This window comes from Gobius niger (genome assembly GCF_951799975.1).
Source record: "Gobius niger genome assembly, chromosome: 24".
Classification (NCBI taxonomy): Eukaryota; Metazoa; Chordata; class Actinopteri; order Gobiiformes; family Gobiidae; genus Gobius; species Gobius niger.
Genome location: NC_136875.1, coordinates 12,172,281 through 12,197,159, shown reverse-complemented (window position 1 = coordinate 12,197,159; position 24,879 = coordinate 12,172,281). Strand labels below are relative to the sequence as shown.

The 24,879-nt window shown below is 38.8% G+C and overlaps 1 protein-coding gene across 1 annotated transcript in view; it reads right to left on the bottom strand.

Annotated features, from left to right (window-relative positions):
- Positions 1 to 24,879, bottom strand: part of pcdh12 (protocadherin 12) — a 168,070-nt gene that overhangs the window by 118,100 nt on the left and 25,091 nt on the right. The window contains exons 5-6 of the mRNA XM_079582299.1: positions 13,347 to 13,514; positions 11,277 to 11,555 (exon numbers count right to left, since the gene is read on the bottom strand). Coding sequence (XP_079438425.1) covers positions 11,371 to 11,555; positions 13,347 to 13,514 — 353 coding nt within the window. The 3' untranslated portion in view covers positions 11,277 to 11,370. The remainder of the gene's footprint in view (positions 1 to 11,276; positions 11,556 to 13,346; positions 13,515 to 24,879) is intronic.

Genomic DNA, 24,879 nt, shown 5'->3' with positions numbered 1-24,879 from the left:
TCCTCCTCCTCCTCTCCTTCTTCTTCTTTTTCTTCTCCTTCTCTTTCTTCTTCTCCTTCTCTTCTCCTCTCCTTCTCTTCTTCTTCTCTTCTCCTTCTCTTTCTTCTTCTCCTTCTCCTCTTCCTCTCTTCTCCTCCTCCCCTTCTCCTCCTCTTCTTCTTCTCCTCCTCCTCTCTCCTCCTTCTCTTCTCATCTTCTTCTCCTCCTCTTCTACTTATTTTCCTCTTCTCCTTCTTCTTCTCCTCCTTCTCCTCATCCCCTTTTCCTCCTTCTCCTCTTCTCCTCTTCTCCTCCTCTTCTTCTCCTCCTCTTTTTCTTCTCATCCTCCTCTTCTTCTCCTCTTCTCCTCCTCTTCTTCTCCTCCTCTTTTTCTTCTCATCCTCCTCTTCTTCTCCTCTTCTCCTCCTCTTCTTCTCCTCCTCTTTTTCTTCTCATCCTCCTCTTCTCCTCCTCCGCCCCCTCCTCTTCTCCTTCTCTTCTTCCCCTTCTTCTCTCCTTCTCTTCTTCTCCTCCTCCTTCTCTTTCTTCTCCTCCTCCTCTTCTCCTCCTCCTTGATTTCCTAAAACCACAAACTCATTGTGCTCCGAGCCTCGTTGTTCATCACCCCACCGTGAATCCTCTCCCCCTGTATCCCCCAAACCTCGTGAGACGCCTTCTTCACGCCCTTTCGCGAGCCCGAACCTCCAAAAACACTCGGCCCCCGAATCAGAGTTCCGCGCGCCGGGCCTGATGTGTTATTGCGTTTGCAAACAAAGCGCCGTGGTCGTTTGATTCCACATTTATTGGATTTGGTTGCACCGCTCCCCCAGGAGGAGAGCGAAAAAGCGGGGGAAGTGTTGAAATATGTATCCGAGCGGGAGAGGCAGGCGGCTTTGTGAGGAGAGGGTTATTGGACTAAATTATGCACTAAATCAGAAACGAAATTCAGGAGGCGCCAAAGAGCCCACTGGAGGCTCGGGCCGGCGCCGCTTCAGATGCAGAAGTTGTTGTAACGTTCTCGTCGCTGATGTGGAAGCATAACTTTATCGAGTGGGGGATGACCGATGGAGAAAACTTACTTTTCGCTCTTGTGTTATTGTGCTGCATGGAGTAAACACGTTCTCCTAAATAATTAACACAAACTCAGACTTAATAAAAGCAGTGATCACAAAAAGTAAAGTCAGAGGGGATTATCAGATTTTTTTCCATCATTTTTTTGTTGGGTATTCAACTCATTTTTGTAACTTTTTTGTCACATTTTTGTCATTTTTTCATCCATTTTTTATCAAATTTTGTCATTTTTTTGTCACATTTTTGTCACATTTTGTCACATTTTTGTCATTTTTTCGTCCATTTTTTAATCAAATTTAGTCATTTTTTTGTCACATTTTTGACATTTTTTTGTCAAATTTTTGTCATTTTTTTGTCACATTTTTATCACATTTTTGTCACATTTTTGTAATTTTTTGTCAATTTTTTGTAATTTTTTTGTCACCTTTTTAGCGCAGTTTTGTCACATTTTTGTAATCTTTTTTTTTCATTTTTAGGTCAAATTTTGTAATTTTTATTTTGTCAAATTTTAATCACATTTTTGTCATTTTTTGTCACATTGTCATTTTTTCGTCAATTTTTTTATCAAATGTTTGTCATTTTTTGTCACATTTTGTCACATTTTTGTCATTTTTTTTTTTCAAATTTTTGTCATTTTTTTGTCACATTTTTGTATTTTTTTGTCACATTTTGTCACATTTTTGTCATTTTTTTTGTCACATTTTTATCACATTTTTGTCACATTTTTGTATTTTTTTTGTCACATTTTTGTCATTTTTGTGGTCACATTTTTTTTTTTTTTTTTTTTTCCATTTTTTGTCAATTTCTTGTGCCATTTTTGTGCCATTTTTGCCACTTTTTCATCCATTTTTCATCTCCGGGGCTGCTTCAGATGCAGAAGTTGTTGTAACGTTCTCGTCACTGATGTGGAAGCATAACTTTATCGAGTGGGGGGATGACCGATGGAGCTCCAGGAAAACTTACTTTTCGCTCTCTTGTTATTGTGCTGCATGGAGTAAACACGTTCTCCTAAATAATTAACACAAACTCTGGCAGCGTCATGTGACCCGAGGTGCCAGACTTAATAAAAGCAGTGATCACAAACAGTAAAGTCAGAGGGGAGAGGATCTTTTTCCTCACGTTATCAGATTTTTTTTCCATCATTTTTTTGTTGGGTATTCAACTCATTTTTGTCACATTTTTGTCATTTTTTCATCCATTTTTTTTAATCAAATTTTGTCATTTTTTCATCCATTTTTTATCTAATTTTGTCATTTTTTTGTCACATTTTTGTCACATTTTTGTCATTTTTTGTCAACATTTTGTCACATTTTTGTCATTTTTTCGTCCATTTTTTAGTCACCTTTTTAGCACATTTTTGTCATCTTTTTTTTTTCATTTTTTGGTCAAATTTTTGTAATTTTTATTTTGTCAAATTTAGTCATTTTTTTGTCACATTTTTGACATTTTTTTTGTCAAATTTTTGACATTTTTTGGTCACATTTTTGTCATTTTTTGTCACATTTTGTCACATTTTTGTCATTTTTTTGTCATTTTTTGGTCATTTTTTAGTCACCTTTTTAGCACATTTTTGTCATCTTTTTTTTTTCATTTTTTGGTCAAATTTTTGTAATTTTTATTTTGTCAAATTTGAATCACATTTTTGTCATTTTTTGTCACATTTTTGTCATTTTTTCGTCAATTTTTTATCAAATGTTTGTCATTTTTTGTCACATTTTGTCACATTTTTGTCATTTTTTTTTTCAAATTTTTGTCATTTTTTGTCACATTTTTGTATTATTTTGTCACATTTTTGTCATTTTTTTTGTCACATTTTTATCACATTTTTGGTCACATTTTTGTATTTTTTTCGTCCATTTTTTGTCAATTTCTTGTGACATTTTTGTGACATTTTTGCCACTTTTTCATCCATTTTTCATCACCGGCGCCGCTTCAGATGCAGAAGTTGTTGTAACGTTCTCGTCGCTGATGTGGAAGCATAACTTTATCGAGTGGGGGATGACCGATGGAGAAAACTTACTTTTCGCTCTCTTGTTATTGTGCTGCATGGAGTAAACACGTTCTCCTAAATAATTAACAAAAACTCAGACTTAATAAAAGCAGTGATCACAAAAAGTAAAGTCAGAGGGGAGAGGATCTTTTCCTCACGTTATCAGATTTTTTTTCCATCATTTTTTTGTTGGGTATTCAACTCATTTTTGTAACTTTTTTGTCATTTTTTTGTCATTTTTTCTCACATGTGTGTCTTTTTTTTGGTCACATTTTTGTCATTTTTTCATCCATTTTTTAATCAAATTTTGTCATTTTTTTGTCACATTTTGGACATTTTTTTGTCAAATTTTTGTTATTTTTTTGTCACATTTTTATCACATTTTGTCATTTTTTGTCACATTTTGTCACATTTTGGTCATTTTTTTGTCACATTTTTATCACATTTTTGTCACATTTTGTCAATTTTTTGTCATTTTTTTGTCAATTTTTTGTATTTTTTTGTCATATTTTGTCACATTTTTGTCATTTTTTCTCACATTTTTGTCATCTTTTTTTTTCATTTTTTGGTCAAATTTTTGTAATTTTTATTTTGTCAAATTTTAATCACATTCTTGTCATTTTTTTGTCATTTTTTTGTCACATTTTATCACATTTTTGTCACATTTTGGTCATTTTTTTGTCACATTTTGGTCATTTTTTTTGTCACATTTTTGTAATTTTTTTGTCAAATTTTTATCACATTTTTGTATTTTTTTCGTCCATTTTTTGTCAATTTCTTGTGACATTTTTGTGACATTTTTGCCACTTTTTCATCCATTTTTCATCACCGGGGCTGCTTCAGATGCAGAAGTTGTTGTAACGTTCTTGTCACTGATGTGGAAGCATAACTTTATCGAGTGGGGGATGACCGATGGAGAAAACTTACTTTTCGCTCTCTTGTTGTTGTGCTGCATGGAGTAAACACGTTCTCCTAAATAATTAACAAAAACTCCGGCAGCGTTATGTGACCCGAGGTGCCAGACTTAATAAAACCAGTGATCACAAAAAGTAAAGTCAGAGGGGATTATCAGATTTTTTTCCATCATTTTTTTGTTGGGTATTCAACTCATTTTTGTAACTTTTTTGTCACATTTTTGTCATTTTTTCATCCATTTTTTATCAAATTTTGTCATTTTTTTGTCACATTTTGTCACATTTTGGACATTTTTTTGTCACATTTTGTCACATTTTTGTCACATTTTGTCACATTTTTGTCATTTTTTCGTCCATTTTTTAATGAAATTTAATCATTTTTTTGTCACATTTTTGACATTTTTTTGTCACATTTTTATCACATTTTTGTCACATTTTTGTATTTTTTTTGTCACATTTTTGTCATTTTTTCGTCAATTTTTTTTATCAAATTTTTGTCATTTTTTTCACATTTTGTCACATTTTGTCATTTTTTTTGTCATTTTTTTGTCACATTTTGTCACATTTTTGACCTTTTTTTGTCACATTTTTGTAATTTTTTGTCACATTTTTTTTTTTCATTTTTTGGTCAATTTTTTGTAATTTTTATTTTGTCAAATTTTAATCACATTTTTGTCATTTTTTTTGTCACATTTTTGTCATTTTTTCGTCAATTTTTTTTATCAAATTTTTGTCATTTTTTGTCACATTTTGTCACATTTTGTCATTTTTTTTGTCACATTTTATCACGTTGTATTTTTTTGTCACATTTTGTCACATTTTTGTCATTTTTTTGGTCACATTTTTGTATTTTTTTCGTCCATTTTTTGTCCATTTCTTGTGCCATTTTTGTGCCATTTTTGCCACTTTTTCATCCATTTTTCATCACCGGCGCCGCTTCAGATGCAGAAGTTGTTGTAACGTTCTTGTCACTGATGTGGAAGCATAACTTTATCGAGTGGGGGATGACCGATGGAGAAAACTTACTTTTCGCTCTCTTGTTGTTGTGCTGCATGGAGTAAACACGTTCTCCTAAATAATTAACAAAAACTCCGGCAGCGTTATGTGACCCGAGGTGCCAGACTTAATAAAACCAGTGATCACAAAAAGTAAAGTCAGAGGGGATTATCAGATTTTTTTCCATCATTTTTTTGTTGGGTATTCAACTCATTTTTGTAACTTTTTTGTCACATTTTTGTCATTTTTTCATCAATTTTTTATCAAATTTTGTCATTTTTTTGTCACATTTTGTCACATTTTGGACATTTTTTTGTCACATTTTGTCACATTTTTGTCACATTTTGTCACATTTTTGTCATTTTTTCGTCCATTTTTTAATGAAATTTAATCATTTTTTTGTCACATTTTTGACATTTTTTTGTCAAATTTTTGTCATTTTTTTGTCACATTTTTATCACATTTTTGTCACATTTTTGTATTTTTTTTGTCACATTTTTGTCATTTTTTCGTCAATTTTTTTTATCAAATTTTTGTCATTTTTTTCACATTTTGTCACATTTTGTCATTTTTTTTGTCATTTTTTTGTCACATTTTGTCACATTTTTGACCTTTTTTTGTCACATTTTTGTAATTTTTTGTCACATTTTTTTTTCATTTTTTGGTCAATTTTTTGTAATTTTTATTTTGTCAAATTTTAATCACATTTTTGTCATTTTTTTTGTCACATTTTTGTCATTTTTTCGTCAATTTTTTTTATCAAATTTTTGTCATTTTTTGTCACATTTTGTCACATTTTGTCATTTTTTTTGTCATTTTTTTTGTCATTTTTTTGTCACATTTTATCACGTTGTATTTTTTTGTCACATTTTGTCACATTTTTGTCATTTTTTTGGTCACATTTTTGTATTTTTTTCGTCCATTTTTTGTCCATTTCTTGTGCCATTTTTGTGCCATTTTTGCCACTTTTTCATCCATTTTTCATCACCGGCGCTGCTTCAGATGCAGAAGTTGTTGTAACGTTCTCGTCGCTGATGTGGAAGCATAACTTTATCGAGTGGGGGATGACCGATGGAGAAAACTTACTTTTCGCTCTCTTGTTATTGTGCTGCATGGAGTAAACACGTTCTCCTAAATAATTAACAAAAACTCTGGCAGCGTTATGTGACCCGAGGTGCCAGACTTAATAAAAGCAGTGATCACAAAAAGTAAAGTCGTGAAGATAGAGTTTCACGGTAAGTTTCTGGAAATGGTCAGAGAGTGATTTTAACCTGTTAACTCCCGCCTGAACCGAGAGGATCTTTTTCCTCACGTTGTCAGATTTTTTTTGGGTATTCAACTCATTTTTGTCATTTTTTTGGTCATTTTTTTGTCATTTTTTGTCATTTTTTGTCATTTTTTCTCACATTTTTTCCTTCTTTTTTTTGTCATTTTTTGTCATTTTTTTGTCAAATTTTAATCACATTTTAGTATTTTTTTGTGTCATTTTTTGTCACATTTTGTCACATTTTGTCACATTTTTTTGTCACATTTTTGTCCAAAATTTTTTTTTGTCACATTTTTGTCCAAAATTTTTTTTTGTCATATTTTGTCACATTTTGTCACATTTTGTCACATTTTGTCACATTTTTTTGTCAAATTTTTGTCAAATTTTTGTCAAATTTTGTAATTTTTTTGTCAAATTTTTATCAAATTTTTGTATTTTTTTTGGTCATATTTTGTCGCATTTTTGTCTTTTTTTTGTCACAGCAAAATAAGTGTTTCGTATGAATTAAGCCTATATTCAGCGAAGGCCGCGAGCCACAGCATCTCCCTTGAGCTTTTCGGCTCCAGACGGTGACGTGTCATAAAACGGTGGCTTTTAGCGGTTTTCTGGTGGACGATGAACATACTTAAGACACGCAGAAAAAGTCGAGCCAAAATCCGGTCCATGAGGATGTGTTTTCACAGCAAATTGTTCAGTAGAAGCGGAAAAAAAAAAACAGTACTTGTTGCTAACGTTAGCACATGTAGCTAATGTTAGCTTCCTGGTTAACATTGTAGCTAAGTGCTTTATTGTAGGTGTCAGTCCTGAGCCGCTGTGGGCCAACCTGACCAGCATGTTTCTGGAGGTCGGGGAAACTGTAGCACCCGGAGGAAACCTGACCTTCACTGGGTTTGTCCCTGTTTCAGAGCGTGGCGTCCTGCACTGATCAGCTCCACCTCCTGCTCAGCTCCACTCCGCTCTCTTTTATTCACCAGCACATCAGCCAAAACAATAGAAGGCATGTGTGGCTTTGCTTAGTGCCTCCTCGGTGTCTCAGAAGAAGAAATGATGAGGTCTCAAATGTCTTCATCTCATAAGCTGCTAAAAAGCTGCTTCTTCAAGACCACAAAAACCCTACAAACTCCACAAAAACACGGCAAAGACGAACAAAAGCATCCAGTAAAAAAAGGCAGATAACTCAGCTGCAGCAGAGAGAGGGAGTTTTTAAAGTACTTCTCGGCTGTTGAACCACTTTGCTCCTCTCCGCGCCTCTGTGTTTTCATTTAGTAAAGAAATATATTAATAATTTTGCATTTGTTAAAGGCGCATTATGCAGTTTTTTTTAAGCGAGAGAAAAAAAGACCCAGCGGCTGTACGAGTGGTTAGCAAAGCTCTTAAAGCGACGAACAGCAGAGAAGGTTACTGCAGTTACTCAAGTGGGTGAAATCGTGAATTGCTCATGTTTGAAAACTCTTTATTCATATTTTTGCCTGTTACACAACAATAGAGGTTTGATTTTGTACAGTTTTTTTCCTCCATTGTCACTACACTGATTCAGATGATTTTGAAAGTTTTGGTCCACTCTTTCAAGCATGTGTGGTCGGTACTGTTTAATATTGACATTTGGGGTTTGGATGTTTTTCTGTAGAGGAGAGAGTCTGTGGGCAATCGTTACAAACAAGGGATTGGAGAAAATAATCACAAATCAGCCAAGCGCAGGCCAGTTTATGCCCCCGGAGAAGGAGAAGAAGAAGAGGAGGAGGAGAAGAAGAAAGAAAAGAAGAAGAATAGAAGGAGAAGGAGGAGAAGAGGAGAAGAAGAGAAGGAGAAGAAGGTGAAGAAGAAGGAGGAGGAGAAAGAGGAGAAGAAGAGAAGGAGAAGAAGGTGAAGAAGGAGGAGAAGAGGAGGAGAAGAAGAAGAAGAGAAGGAGAAGAAGGTGAAGAAGAGGAGGAGAAGAAGAAGAGAAGGAGTAGAAGGTGAAGAAGAAGGAGGAGGAGAAAGAGGAGAAGAAGAGGAGGAGGAGAAGAGGAGGAGAAGAAGAAGGAAAAGGAGAAAAAGGTGAAGAAGGAGGAGAAGGTGAAGAAGGAGAAGAGGAAAAGAAGAGAATAAAGAGGAGATAGAAGGAAAAGAAGAAGAGGAGAAGAAGAAGAAGAAGAAGAAGAAGGAGGAAAAGGAGAAAAAGGTGAAGAAGGAGGAGGAGGAGAAGAAGAGAAGGTGAAGAAGGAGAAGAGGAAAAGAAAAGAATAAAGACGAGAAAGAAGGAAAAGGAGAAGAAGAAGAGGAGAAGAAGGAGAGTAGAAGGAGAAAAAGAGGAGAAGGAGAAAAAGGTGAAGAAGGAGGAGGAGGAGAAGAAGAAGGAGGAGGAGGAGAAGAGGAGAAGGTGAAGAAGGAGAAGAAGAAAAGAAGAGAATAAAGAGGAGGAGAAGGTGAAGAAGAAGGAGGAGAAGAGGAAGGAAACGGAGAAGAAGAGGAGAAGGAGAGGAGGAGGAGAGGAGGAGGAGAGGAGGAGGAGAAAAAGGTGAAGGAGGAGGAGGAGAAGAAGAAGAAGGCGGTGGAGGAGGAGGAGAAGAAGGAGGAGGAAGAAGAGGAGAAGGTGAAGGAGTAGAAGGTGAAGAAGAAGAAGAACAAGAAGAAGGCGGAGGAGGTGAAGAAGAAGGAGAAGTAGAAGGAAAAGGAGAAGAAGAAGAGGAGAAGGAGAGGAGAAGGAAGAAGAGAAGAAAGAGAAGAAGAAGAAGAAGAAGAAGAAGAAGAAGAAGAAGAAGAAGAAGAAGGAGAAGGAGAAGGAGAAGGAGAAGAAGAAGGAAAAGGAGAAGTAGAAGGAAAAGGAGAAGAAGAAGAGGAGAAGGAGAGGAGGAGGAGGAGGAGAAGGAGGAGGAGAAAAAATGGAACTGTAAAGCGACTTTTAGAGTCTGGAAAATAACTTTACATAAGACTAACACATTATCATCATTATTGTTGTAAAATCATTTGAATATCAATTTGCAAACAACACATGTTATTTATTTTTATCCCAGAACTACACAACAGATTCTTAATGCTTAAAATGATAAATAGGCCTCCTTGTCATTTTGCCTGTAATATTGAGGAGCAGACAGCAGGGGGCGCTGTTGTCATTCTGCACAACATTCTCCCGCTCTTTGAGGAGAGTCTGATTTGTCATTTTACTTAAAGAACAGACTTTATAGAGAATTTATCCTCGAGGAAGAGTTCTGAACAGAATCAAATACAAACACATTTTTTATGACAAAAATCAGTTTATTTAAAAAAAAAAATTCTTGATACAAAAAAAGTATTACAAAATACTATTTACAAAGTGCTTTACATCATTCAGTCAAAACAACATTGTGACACATTCGCTTTTTCCACCTTCATGAACCCAAACAGGAAGTAGTCTTTGGTCAATAAACATTTCTCCTTCTTTCTCAGCGTCTTTGGAGGAAAACACGAGGAAAAAGTGTGTTTCCTTCGGCCGCCATTTTGTGCCACTTCACGACTTCCTTTGAGCCGTAACAGCGGACGCATCGGGACGGAGTGGGAAGAGAGGGAAGGGGATCTTTTGTTTTTGGAGAATGACGAGGGAATTGTCCAAAGGTAAGTGTTATGTTTATGTTACCGTGGGGATATAAATGATGTTTTTGTTTTTTCGACTCCATCCTCAGTCACTACGTTTACATGTGAAGGCTAATCCCTTAAGCTAAAGATTCGACTCTTATCCGATTTCCCCCAAACCTGTCAGTCTTGTCCCAGCAGGGGGCATGTGTGGCGATGCCCAACATTTCAGCTTCACCTTTGGCTGCGGTGTTGTTTTTAGCAAAGAGCTAGCTCAGTTAGCCCCATTTAGCCCAAGGTGCTTTGATGTTGTTGTAACTTTCTATATTGTTGTGGACGCAATATAATTTATGCTACGCTCAGCTCTAGGCGGATAAAAAGGGGAACAATATTGCAAGGCGTAGTAATATTACTATGCCTTGCAATATAGTAGTGTAGGTGTAGGCGTTAGCATGTAGTTAGCTATATGCTAACGCCGTCTGTGCTCTGTTTACGTGACTGAGGGCACGCGTAAAGACTAGACAGGTACGCATCAACCCGTCTAAGCTCAGGTAAGAACATATCTCAGTATTTAAAAACGGTGAACTGTTCCTTTAAAGGGACTATACGGCTTTTAATGTGTAGAATGAGCTCAGACCTGTTCACCACAACTGGCTCTAAAATCCTGCACTGTCACTCAAAAAGTTGTCAATTCGGGTCCGAAGTGCCGTCATGCATGAGCTTAATATAGAAGCTGTAGTTACACGTATGACCTGAGGTGGCAGTAGTGAGTATAAAATGGCCAACTTGCGTCTAGCCCCTTTAAAGAGTAAAATTAAATGAAATATCTTTGCGTTAATCTTCCAAATAAGGCTGGTATTTTGAAGTAGTTTATCTGTCAATTATATTGTCAAATTTATCGTGATATTTCTTGTTTATATCGTGATAGAGATTTTAGGCCATATCGCTGATTAGCACTCGGCGGCTAACGGCTAACGTTATATGACACTATGGTGGTTTTAGTGACTTTATTGGTGCTTATATTTGTTTTCATGTGATCGATCGGAGCTTGACATGTGTCTCTCTCTGCTCTCGTCCTCAGCTTTGTTGAGCAATGGCAGCAGTCGAGAAGCAGCTAACATGATGTTTTCTGATGATATGTTAGAGGATTTTTTTGTTTCCCGGGGTCGGAACAACATGCACAGTTACTTAAACCCAATCCAACAATCCAATTTGATACGACTAAGTGGTTACATACAGCTTTAATCTGACTGCAATCGGCCCAGGCCAGTCGACAAACGGCTCAGGGGGAAAGTCGGATTACGCCCCCCAATCGAATTTGTCGGGTTTACATCCTGTTCTGGTCTGAATAGGCGACTTTCCCTTCATCACGTAACCATAGTGACTGAACTCTGGAGGTTCTAAGCTTTAAAATGGCTTTCTCAACCTTGCAGCTATGGCAAACCAAAGAAGTTCGTTGACTTTTCTACACCACTAAAAGCAACTCAAACATTCCCTTTAAGAACTGTTGTCTCCGATGGAAAACTCTGACCCAAACCACACCCTGTACAAGCTTTTGCATGAAGACTTCAGTCCGTCGATGGCTGTGTTTTCCCTTGAGTGTCCGTTCCAGTGTTTCTCCGCACTCACTGCGGTGGCGCGCTCCTCTTTGCGTTGGCGTTTTGTCGGTACGCGTTGGACAGTCGGTACAGGACGTCCGGGGGGGGGCCCAGTCGGGAGCCTCCCTTCTGGGTCAGGAGCATCTCGAACAGGGAGCTGACCTCCGAGAGCAGCGCCCCGTTCACAGGGTCGTCCTTGTCCGGAGATTTACCTGGAGGAGGCAAGAGATGGAATCAATCTCCTTATAAAGTCAAACCAAACTAACTATAGCAAAATCCTAGTTTTAGTTAAACAAAATCACCAAGATAGCGCAAAACAACACAGTTTTACAGTAGCCTACCTACAGTGACTTTACCTATGTAATTTGTTAAAGAGGGGTATTATGCTTTTTTTCAATCACATAGCACCAGTCTATATCACACTACAATGATGACCAAACCTTCTGTTGGTCTGTAAATGCAGTAAATTAGAATAACTGCCTTGTATAAAATGTCTCTCTCAAAATGGCTGTAGTGAATGTCTTGAAATAGGCCTCTGTCTCTTTAAGAACCTCTGAGCCTTTAGACACGCCCCCTCCACACGCTGTCTGTGGCATCAGTGGGGAGGGGGCTCTGCTGAGGAGCAGTGGTTGGTTACTCGGCTGGTGACGAAAGCTCGGAGGCGTCTCCAGGAGGTGGGGGCGTTCCTAGGAGGACTCAGGCAAACCTATCCCTAAAATGGCCGCCATCAGAGTTTTTACAGATTACTCAGAAATACGTGAATGTGCCAAGGCAACACTTCAGGCATGTTTTTTTTTTGCATAATACCCCCCCCCCCCTTTAACTCAAAGAAAATGCCACATTAGATTATTTCGAAAGCATACATTCTTTTTAGAACTAAATGTTTAACATGTACCTTTGTTGATGTCAACGACCTTTGCAATAAAAGTTGGAAAAATGGGAAATGGGACGCTACAACGCTCTGTGATTGATAAACACCAAGACACCACAACAGTGTTTCCTTAACTTTGCGAAAGGAGTGAAACAGCGCCCCCCATTTGACACTGGTGAACAAAAAGTGTACTGCATCCATATTTACCATGGAGAATGAATGGAAGAGAGTTAGAATCAACCAAATGTGGCGCAAAGGTAGGTCACCCTCTGGCGAGCCAACGAAATTGTTCCGGCGGGCCATATTTGGCTCGCGGGCCCCACTTTGGGCACCTCTGAGTTACATTGTGCGATTTTCATTGAAGACATTAAACTATGAAAAAACAGATTGGATTATGTAGGAAACAAAAAAGGAAAATTTGCCGTCCTTTATTCTTGGCATTTTCTCAATGACCTTCGTAAGATCAAGACTTTCGTCCCTAAAAGTCAATGAAGTCAAAACCATTTCTGTGACGACATCATGAAGCTCAATGAGTTCAAAAAGTTCAAAGCAGTAATCAAAGAATCTATTTAGACTTTTTGGCGTTTAAACCATAATTCCAGTAAAATTGGTTGAGATTAAGTAAGCAGAGAGAGTCCAATGCGATTATTAAAATCCCTTTCCCTTTTTAAATGTAGCTTATTTGGCTCATTAATTATCTATGCTCCCACTATTACGGCATATTCAACGTAACTATTCTCAGGATTTCTACAGTAACATTGGTTGAGATTGAGATGAGGAACGATAATCCAGGGAGAGTCTTGTGTCACCTCTAAAGCCAATATTATAATCCCTTTGCAAATGTAGCGTATATGGCACTATGGAGGCCTGCCTTTAAAGAATATGTTGTTTTACACCTAAAATAACACAAGAAACAAGTCATAGTATCAACAAACTCAGGCTTAGTTGTGATCATTTTACAAATAGAAACGATACCAGCTGCCAGAGTAGTATCCTGGGCCCAATGGAAGGTGAAATTGTTCAAAATTAAGATAAAATCAATGGTAGCTTTTGCCAAAGACGGGCATCAGCAGAACTTATTCGAACCCATAAAATGCCAAGCAAAGTTGAAATGTTGTCAGACTAAACTTACCGAAAGTGGAGAAGGATGAGTTGGAGTCCAGTCGGTCCTTTGGGAGGAGCTCGCTGTCGGTGGACGGAGGCCCGTTGGGGACAAAAACGTTTTCGTGATAATCGCCGGACAGGGGCAGGGACAGGCGGGCCATCCAGGAGGGGTCGGGCACGTCGGAGAAGACCTCGTCTGCGGACACAGCAAACGCCGGGTTAGATTGGACATTTTCACACATGGATTGGCCCCCACAGAGTCCCGACCTTAACCCCATTGAGGATCTTTGAGGTGTTCATGACAAGCCTTTGGTCACACTCTCCAAACGTCAATACAAGAACTCGGAAACATCAATGCAACGCTGGACAGAACTAAATCTCGTGACATTGGAGAAGCTTATGTCGGAATCAAAGCTGAACGAGTGTGTGTAATTTTCTGATGGTCCGGCAGCAGGGGCGGACTGCAAGGCCGTGGGAACCCAGGGTGCTGAGGGCGCTGCAGCACCCCCTGGTGGAACTGCAGGCAATATTAACCCCTTAACTCCCACCTGAACCGAGCACATTTTCTCCAGTTTGGCTTTACTCCAGTCCAAAAGCTTCTGGAAAAAAGGTGTTTGGAACTTGACAAAAAAATTTGAATAACTTGACAAAAAAGTAAAAAAAAAAAAAGACAAACAATGACAAAAAATGACAAAAATTTACCAAAAATGTACAAAAAAGTGAGAAAAATTTGACGAAATATTGTGGAAAAAATGGGCGAAAAAGTGATAAGAATTTGACAAAAAAATGAGAATAATTTGACGAAAAAGTGATAAAAAATTAACAAAAAATGACAAAAATTGACAAAAATTTGACAAAAAAAGTGATAAGAATTTGATGAAAAATGGATGAAAAAATGGATGAAAAAGTGATAAGAATTTGACAACAAAATGTGAATAATTTGACGAAAGTGACAAAAAAATTGCAAAAAATGACAAAAATTTGACAAAAATTTGACAAAAAAGTGAGAAAAAATTGACAAAAAATTGAGAAAAAAATGGACGAAAAAGTGACAAAAAATTTACAAAAAATGACAAAAAATTTACAAAAAAGTGAGAAGAATTTGACGAAAAATGGATGAAAAAATGGATGAAAAAATGGATGAAAAAGTGATAAGAATTTGTCAAAAAAATTTGAATAATTTGACGAAAAAGTGACAAAAAAGTCACGAAAATTTGACAAAAATGAGACGACTGCCCAACAAAAAAAGTGATGAAAAAAAATCTGATGTGAGGAAAAAGATCCATTTAGTTTTGTAGGTCTTTCAAATGAGGTGTTACACGGGCCTACAGGATTTGGGTAAAGCTGAACTGGAGAAAATGCTCTCGGTTCAGGCGGGAGTTCAGGTTAATAAATAGGATTTATGCACAGAAAAAGTATTTTGGGGGTAAATTTTGTCCCTCAGCACCCCCCAACTAAAACATCTTCCCACGGCTCTGGCGGACTGGCCATATGTCCATTCTGGAAGAGCACAGAAGGGCCACTGGCTCTAGGGCCACCGGTCCCGCCTTAACCGAGCTGTACCCAAATCTAAAAGCTAAAAAGAAAAGCATCAAATTAGCGACGAAAAGAGAACAAAAAATGTGCCGGAAAAGCAACACAAAAAGTGACGAAAAATGTGATGAAAAGTCAGCAAAAACACGACAACAAAGCAACGGAAAGGCCACAAAAACATAACAAAAAATTATAGAAAAGAAATGTGACAAAAACACAATAAAAACGTGACAAAAACACAGCAAAGAGCCGCAAAAAAGTTATGAAAAAAAACACAAAGAAAAGAGGTTAAAAATTGTGGCGACTTGACAAAAAGTAGCTTTCAAATGAGGCGTTACATTGTTGCTCTCCAGTCGAGATGCTTTTAGATTTGGGTAAAGCCAAACTGGAGAAAATGCGCTCCGTTACGGCGGGTGGTAAGTGCACGTTCACGCTAATTTGGGCCAGGCTGGTCAGTCCAGGGCTGTTTTTCAGTCCGAGTATGAGTCCCCCAAGTATGAGTGACGGATATCTCTTAATGAAACTCTAAAGCAGATTCTGAGCTCTTGTCGGTGACGGTCGTTTCCAGAGAGTGATGTCATCAAAGGTTCATGAAGCAGTGCGGGCGGGGCAGCGCTTCAAAGTGGGTCATGGGTTCAACTCTGCTGAGCTGTGTTGAAGCCAAACACTGCCTCTTGATGATAAGAGGTGTTTATTGTCTGTCCCGATGGAGGCAGAAATGTTGGTACCTCGCGCTGCTGTGTCGGGGATTCGGAGAGTTCATGTGTGTGCGTGTTGGTGTTGCTAACTTTAACGCCACACTATGGTGCATCTCTTCAAAAAACAAGCAAAACCTTTCAAACCAAGGCAAAGGAAATAACATTAAAAGCAATCTATCAACAATTGAATTAGGAACAATCTCTTTTCGGTTTCGGTTTAACCCAAAATCTAAAAGGTTACAGCCTGTAGGTTAGCGCCTCATTTGAAAACTATTCAGACCTGCACTGTTTGGTCCACTTTAAACGGACCAAGGTTCGTTTTGAACGCTGGTCCGGATCTTTTATGCAGGTGTGAAGACAACAAACGAATCCTGGTGCGGATCAAAGAACCGAGACCCAGTTTTTCAGGTGGTCTCGCTTCCAAACGGACTCTGGTGCGGTTCGCTTCAGGTGTGAATACAAACCACTGTTGATCCGACACAACTGCGTTTTTCCAAACTGCAATATGTTCTTACCTGACCTTAGACGAGTTGATGTGTACCTGGCTTGTCGTTATGCGTGCCCTCAGTCATGCAAAAAGACCATAGAGGTTGCTAGCATTTGGCCTCTCCCAGTATATTCCTATAGCTCCAAACAGGAGTGAAGTTGGAAGCGACCACGCTCTTCCGCGGGCACACAGACCAGACAGGTACGTATGAACTCGTCTAAGCTCAGGTAAGAACATATCTCAGTGTGGGAAAACGGTGAACTATTCCTTTAACAAGCCACCGTAGCAAGGTTAGCCCTTCGCTGCTGCTAACGCTAATTCTGGATGGATGCTACAAACAATGAGCCGTGGACAGACTTGGAGCAACGAGGAGACGCTGAGCCTGGATATTTGGGCAGATGCACAAACACAACTGCTAGAAAAGACAAAAAAATGCGTTTGTGTTTAACGGAAAAATGGAGAGAGGCTTTGAGCGTCTCCTGAACTTAAATGAAAGTACAGACGCATTAAAGAAAAGGAGGAACAAGACCAACAGTTTGTCCCGTGCACATTATAGAAACAAACAGCTCAACAGACGACCCTTCATCCACACAAAACTCCTCTTCCTCCAGCTGCTCCGGTGAAGCTGAGGTTAAAGGTCAGTGGTTTAGCCTGTCACGTTTCTTTTATTATCATAGAAACCGTCAAATTTTCCTTTTTATTTCATTTGTTGTGGTCCTTGCTGTCCAATGGGAGCCTCGATCGTCACACACGTGTTTACAAAATATAGTTCACTTGCAAAGAGTACAGTCTGAATACGAACTGCACCAAACGGAAAAAAAAGGACCAAAGGACTTTTCTGGTCTGAATACACCCTAAGAACTACAAAACTCATCTTTGTCGTGTAGTTGCTGTAATGTCGTCACTTTTTTGACATCTTTTTTCCATCGCTTTTTTTTGGTCACATTTTCATCGCTTTATTATTTTGTTGCTCTTTTGTACATTTTTTGGTCACATTTCTGTTGCTCTTTTTTGGGCTTTTTTGTTTTGCGTTTTCATCACACTTTGACACTTTTTTCCAGAAGCTTTTACATTTGGGTAAAACAAGCTGGAGAAAATGTGCTTGGTTCAGGTGGGGGTTAAGAGGTTAAGCTGATTTTGGTGTGCTAATTTTACGATTATTGTTTCTCCATCAGCCTCTCAGGCATTTCGATGTAATCATACCCACGTGAAAAAGTCAGTGTGGTTTAAATTCCTTCATGATGCATTACGTTTATTCTCCACTGGATGGTGCTGTCGAGTACAATGAACCATCTCCGAGGCTTTGTATCAGGAAACAGTCAGGAAGTGAACCAGGCTTCTGAGTATTCACTGCCCCATCACGAGATCTTGTCCACATCTGCGTCAGTTCTTAGGCGTTATCAAACTCAGCCCATGTGTTAAAATATTGTCTGCATGACCTTTGACCTCCTCTGATCAGTCATGTCTCTATCGCCCTCTTCGGGAAGCTCCCATCATCAGCTTCTAATCTAATCTTTCTGGGGTGAATAATCGAGAACTCTAAGGAAACAGTCACAGAACGTGCCATGGCCCTACAGGAAATAACCCTTGTGGACAGGAAGTGGTGTTGCACTTTTGTCAGGAAGCTGGTTTTCCTCGCCTTCACTCTGTACAGAAAAAATGCTAAACCTCAAGTTAACATTGCTTAAAAATTACAATTACTTAGAGCTATTTTGAGAACCTACAATCATATCAGTGGAAAGAAAGTGTGCGGCTTGTACGACTATGCATTTTCATGAAATGATATCAGTTCATCTGCATGTATCAACCAATCATTCATTCATGTCCATTCATTCACAGCCAGATTTGCTGAACACATTGAGTCACGTCTGGACATTTCATATATTACTGCGTTTCTTTTGTCTTTTTTGTTGGTCCGAGGGGTCGTGGTGTTGCGTAGCGAACAGCTTTAAACCCGACACTTCCCGCGGTCGACAAAGCAGAGCGGCTTCCCATGGAAAGATTGAAAAAGTTGAGATTTGAACATTTCTCTGATTTTCATAATGGTTGAAATCGATCCAAGGACGACTGAGAAACTTCCTGTTAAAGTCTTCAATCCAGAACCAGGCTGTTTAACCTCTTAACTCCCGCCTGAACCGAGAGGATCTTTTTCCTCACGTCATGAGATTTTTTTTCCATAATTTTTTTGTTGGGTATTCAACTAATTTTTGTAACTTTTTTGTAACTTTTTTGTCATTTTTTGGTCATTTTTTGTCACATTTTTGTAAATTTTCGTGATTTTTTTGTATTTTTTTTGTCAATTTTTTATCACATTTTTGTAATTTTTTATCACATTTTTTATCAATTTTTTGTCATTTTTTCGGTCCATTTTTTGGTCCAATTTTTATCACATTTTTGTAATTTTTTTTGTCACATTTTTGTCATTTTTTCGTCAATTTTTTGTCAATTCCTAGTCACATTTCCATCATTGTTTTCGTCTCAGTTTTGTTGCTATTTTCTCACCTTTTTTCCAGAAGCTTTTGGACTGGGGTAAAGCCAAACTCGAGAAAATATGCTCGGTTCAGGTGGGAGGTATAATGAGTGAAAGAGATCGATCTACGGCAACAGGCAGTGTTTCAAAACGTGTCCACAATGTTGTCCTTGAAAATTGACTCGAAACAAATATATTTAGGCATTTGCCTCTTTACATAACTGTCCGTCCAGAGAGGAGAGAGGAGGAGTTCATCAGAAAGTGTTTCATAAAACACACATTATCTCTGAATCGAGACAAAAATCAGTGATTTTGATCCAAACTAGCCTCTGTTTAGCTTAGATTTCAGAAACCGAGGCACGAAGAATTAAACTGTTTTCAAATGAGCCACAGCCTGTGTCCACAGCTATAATATAGAATACGCTGTGCTGCTCCAAATATCAGTCTGGATTATTGGCAACAGCTAAATCCCCAAAACAGCGCTGCCTCAATGTGTTAATAGGTCCTCTCTTATAAATGACTCAGACATGGAGTATACAACTACTTTGTACATCCAAACAGAGGCATGGACGGACTATTTAGAATAATGTTTTTTTTATAGAATAACGACTTCTCTATGAGATTTTGGCAGAGAAAACTAACAGGAGCACTTGTCAACCTTTACATGCTCAATTCAAAGTAAAAGCATTCAATGACTCTTGAGTAAGGTATACAAAACTGCAAGTGTGTTTTAATGGGAAAAAAAACTATTATAATAAAATGTGGCCGAACAAACTGTAGATTATGAATGAAAACAACTTGCAGTGAACACGTTGTGCATAATTGTGGCGCTATAATGTTCATTTGGGCAGCTCAGATTTTATATTTTATGAAATATATGAAAGAGTGAGAGACTGGGCTGGTCAGGACTTGCCCTGGAGCGCCCTCTGCAGGCAGCAGTGGGCATGACAGTGAACAGTGAATACAAGCTTTCACTTTTAGCAAGAAAATCCGACGCACTTTGAGCAAAGAGCGGGTCAGAACGGGTCCAGAGATGATTCAAAATGTGTGAACTATCGACAAGTAACAGATCGGAGAAGAAGAAACCACCGAAGTGCACACAGTTTCTCATAACTGCGGAAATGAAGCCATACACTCAGATATGTTTTTGATAAAGTAACAACACTATTATGTGCTTGAGACTTGACATCTCTGAAGGCTTCATTTCAGGCCATGGAATAACATGTATTTTGTTGGTTTTGAAAACTATGTGAGCTATTTCAAAAACAGGTCAACGCCAAAATCTCAAAACAGCAACATCTCCTCCACTTGATTACACACCTTTTCCCATAATTCACTGCAGGAATGTTAAATACACACTGCACAGTACAGTTCAACTCTGTGTCATACTTCTGATGTCTGCACAATGACGGTTTGAGTTTGTTTTAGTGACTGTGGCACAGTGGTTATCCTGCCTCCAGTAAGAAGGTTGTGACAGCAGTCGTGTAGGGAGTCAGTAACGGTGAATAAGTTTAAAGGAATAGGCCACCGTTTTTACATACTGATTTATGTTCTTACCTTAGCTTTGACGAGTTCTTTAGGACCTGTCTGGTCTTCACCCGTGCCTTCACTCACGTAAACACAGCGCAGACGGCGTTAGCATTTAGCCTCTCCCTCTCTCCTCTATAGCTCCAAAACAGGTCAAGATAGAAGCTACCAAGCTCTTCCACGTTTTCCCTATTTAAATACGTGAAGTGTTCCACTACAAAGTATAATTACATAAAATTAAACAATGTGGATTTTCTAAGCGGATAAAAGGGGGAACTATATTGTAAGGCGTAATAATACCAGGAGTAGTTCGAAATCCGTGCAGTAATCTTCACTTTACTGTGATTTGATGCCAAATTACTCCTGGCCTCAGAAACTAACTCTTCAAAATGCTTTAAAATGACAGTAAAAGCCTGGTTTGAAAAGCACTTTCTCTTAATATGTCCTAAAATAAACATACAATGAAACAGTGTTAATTTCGTCGACTAAAATATTTAGTCTTAATTTAAGTCAAAGTGATATTTTTGTGACTAAAATTGGACTAAAACTAAATTAAAAGTTTTTCATGAGACTAAAACTATGACTAAAATGTCTAGATATTTTAGTCGACTAAAATAAGACTAAATAAAAATGAAAAGGAGAGACTAAAATCATCCAAACATCTCTTGACAAAGAGCCTCATATCATTTAAATTCACTGCCAAATGAACAGGTTTGTGCTTTGTTCATGTGGGAGAAGCTCCATGAAGTCGAGGACCTTGATTAAATATGATTATAATGAATATTATAAATGCAAAGTCGACTAAATTTGTCTTAAATTTAGTCGACTAAATGAACATGCAATTTTCGTCGACTAAAACTAGACTAAAATTGAAAAAATCATTTTAAGACTAAAACTCGACTAAAATTAAAGTCAAAAGACTAAAACTAAAATAAAATATGTTGTCAAAATAAACATACAATGAAACACAACTGGGAAAAAAATAGCAATACATTATAAAAATGTGGGAAATTTAAAAAAATTCACAGACGATTTATTGAATAAGTTGATATAGTAATTATCGTGAAAGTCTGTTCTCCTGCAGTGCGAGTGTTATTTTCATTTTATTTCAAACAATCTTTTGTCAAGTTAGAGAAGACTTTCAAGATCCAACATCTTAGTGAAAAAGGAATGCAACACTGGATGAAAACACATCACGGAAACAATGCCAGAGCGTTTGTGTGTGACATTTGTTTGTCCAGAAGATGAATCTCGCCGCTACAGGAACAACACCCGGCCTCAGCGCTGACCACTCGCTCTGCAGAGGAAGACAACGGCACCGAGAGTCCATAAACAAACTCCCGATTCAGCCTCCGTCCCATTGTGAGGCCGGTTTGTGGCTCTTCCTCACATTGTGCCGGACTCGGGACCCTCAGGGCGCGAGCCGGGGTTTCACGGCTGATGACAGAGCGCCGGGTGTCTTTGTCTTCGCGGTGAATCACCCCGCCGCGGGCCCAAAGTAACGCACACCTCTCACCGCGGCTCTTCACAGCGCCATGAATCACAGAGATCGGCATGAAGACGGAATAAAGGGCTTTTGTGGAGGTGATGCCGGATTACGGATGAGGTTTTTTGACTCTTGGATCATCCTGTCTCATCAAATATAGAACTGGCTCTTTTTTTTTTCCAAAATAGTAGTGAGACATATTCTTATCTTGTCAAAAGACTGAGAGCCATTCAGTGGTTCTCAAGTATCTTTTATAAACACTGATCGACTTGGCATGAATTATCTTTAATCTCTACCAGGGGATTTAAGGGAATTGGCCACATTTGCAGTATTTCTGGAGTCCTTCAACAGTGGTTCTCTTGTCTTGACTTGTTTCACATCGAGACCAACCATCACCCAATAATTATAGAGATGGATAAAAACCTTTCCAGTTTGATTTAGTCAAAATAAAGTGTTTTCTCACATGATTCATGGCTGTACTACCAGAATCAAACCATGAAAGTCAGAGGTAGTTGAGTGAACTCTCTGAGCTGTTGCCTTAAAGGAAGAGGCCACCGTTTCTCCATACTGAGATATGTTCTTACTTGGAGACTGGAGTTGCTGCTGGTCACAGGGATGTCTCCGAGACGTCCCCTGGAGATAAGGCGAGTCTCCAGGTCGTCATGGTGAAAACGAACATGTTTGATTTCAGCGGAGACTGAATGAAGGCTTTTTCAAGTCTCAAGACTCATAAGATTCTTTGAGATCTCCTTGGTTTCCGAGAGGTATCACAGAGACATTGCAGAGATGTCACAGAAATGTCTCATAGGTTGAGGGCATAGACTGTAAAAATAATGGACGTCTTATGCTCACTCCTCCCCGTTTACGATAATGACCACGGCCGTGGGGGAAGTCATGGCGGATTTACAGACTCCCCCTCCCCAGAATTTTACCCAAATAATAACATTGAAATACAAGCTTTTATTTTTAGGATATTTTCAGCATTGAAAAATACCTCAAAGGTTCCCATCCAAATCCATTCATTGATTTCTCACTGCAGTCGTAGCATTTCCTGTGTCGAGCTGCTCATTAGGAGCATGTTTTGTACTGATGGCAACAGTATTGTCCAAAATGTTACGCAGTGTACCTTTAAAACACATTATTATACGGCTCTTCACAATGTAAGTAGAAGCTCCGTTGATTTGAATGGGATTTCCCAACGTTCTACCGGCCATTATTTTCTGATACAGGACCTCTGAAAAAAATAATGACAATGGCAACGGAGTTGGTGCTTTCATATCACTCCGCGCGTACGTAGTAGCGACACTATCTCTGTCCCGTCACTGAGAGAGAAGTTGGGGGAATCGCTCGTGAAGTTAGAGTGAGTCTGACTTTCAACTTACCCAGAGATTCACCACCATTCCTCCAACTGCGCCTTCAACTAAGTAGCTAGGCTAGCTACTAGCCTTGCTGCCTCTAGCCTAGCAAAACGTTGCCAAGCAACACGCAAACTTTTGGGAACTATTTGTCGCGGAAGTCATTAAATAAACCTTTCGGCCTTCATAAAAGTGTACAAAGTTTATGTTGTGTGTGTTCAGTTGGCAAATGGCCGTATAATAAGCGGGATAATGTATAGAACGCTGGTCATTATGGGGAAAATAAGCACCTTCAGGACGAACCGGACCCCGACGCGAAGCGGAGGTGCTTATTTTCCCGATAATTACCAGCGTTCTATACATTATCCCTTACGTAATAAACCTAATTTAACCAGTTGTTAACTTGTATTTCACATGAGCATTTATGAGGAAATGTATTATAGTTTCTTTTAAATCCAGTTAATGCTTGTTATTGTGGGCCCCTGTGGGTGTGCGAGGCGGCAGTGACGCTCTGGAGTTTGGGAATGAGCTACAGCAATTTCACAAGATTTATTTCAGTCCAGTGTTGCTTTCACTTTTCATCAAGATCTTCATAACGAGTTTGACAGTTCAATTTTTGCAATTTCCAGACGATTTCTCAGCGTGACACAGGCCACTGAGCTGACCCTCTCACACAAACTAACTTTCCCCACAAACTCTCATAAGAAATGAAAAAAGCTGCTCTTTGTGGTTAATGAACTTGCTTCCACCTGAAAGATAATCACACATACGGTCCTCCTCCAGCAGGACAGAGACTTGTACTTATTGAGTTTAATCCAGGCTCTGTTTTCCCTGTGACTTCCTGCGCTTCCTGTTTTGAGCGCGGCCCATTGTAAAGAGCACCGTCCCGCATTTCTCCAGGTTCATGGGTCAACAGCTTTAGTCCTCGGGCTCCAAACTCACTGAACCCTGGCTTCTTCTTTTTCTTTTTTTTTTTTTTAGAACTCATTCAACTTGTGCAAATCTTGAGTCAAAACAACCACCAGGAGGAGGTGGAAGTTTATTCTGCTGAGCCTGTTTTTGCACTGAGACAAATGAAAACTGGGAGCAAATCACGGCAACATTTATTTAAGCTGTAGTAAGAATAAGTTTAATGTTGAAGCTTTTTATCGATGTGGAAACTGCTCTTGCTCTCCCATAAGGAGCAGTGGGCGACGGCAGTCCAGGGACCCATCTCCATGATGGTCAGAATCACCTGGCTAGAGGATTCGCCTCTTGTACATGTTTTCTGATGGTAGGGGATAACGGAGTACCCGGAGGAAACCTACGCAGACACGGGGAGAACATGCAAACTCCACAGAGAAAGGCCCTGTCCTGCTGGGAATTGAACCCGGGACCTTCTGGCGGAGAAGCGACAGCACTAACCAGTGAGTGCAACATGTTTTACCATTGCAAGGCTGCTTCTACTTACGGTGGCGCAGATAGTGGAGCGTGTGGTGTTATAATCAGAAGGTTGGTGGTTTGAATCCGAGCACCTTTGGTGTGTCAATGCGGGTGTAGATGGTGGAGTGTTTCTTAGATAAAGGGCTGTGAGTACCTGAGGTGGAAAAACTCTACAGCACAGATTGGCAGCCTCGCTTCCCTCAGTCTACCCCAGGGCCGCTGTGACTACAAATGTAGCTTCCCACTACCGAGTTTGGAGCGCATGAAAAAATGCAGTGAGGTGAAACTAATATATTATTAACACATTGAGGGCCAAAAACAGAAAAAACTTGTCTTGCACTTTTTAAAAAAAAATTACAAAACTAGACACTGATACACCTCGTGTGATTTTGTAGCTCTGTGATTAACAGAAATGAAATAAATGACCATCAAAAAGTTGTGAAAAGTCACAATCTGGACATTTTATATATATTATTTGCTCAAAACAGATTGAAACAGATGCGATTTAACGTTTCTCTGAGATTTTAAATGGTTAAAATCGGTCCAAGGACGACTGAGAAACATCCTGTTAAAGTCTTCAATC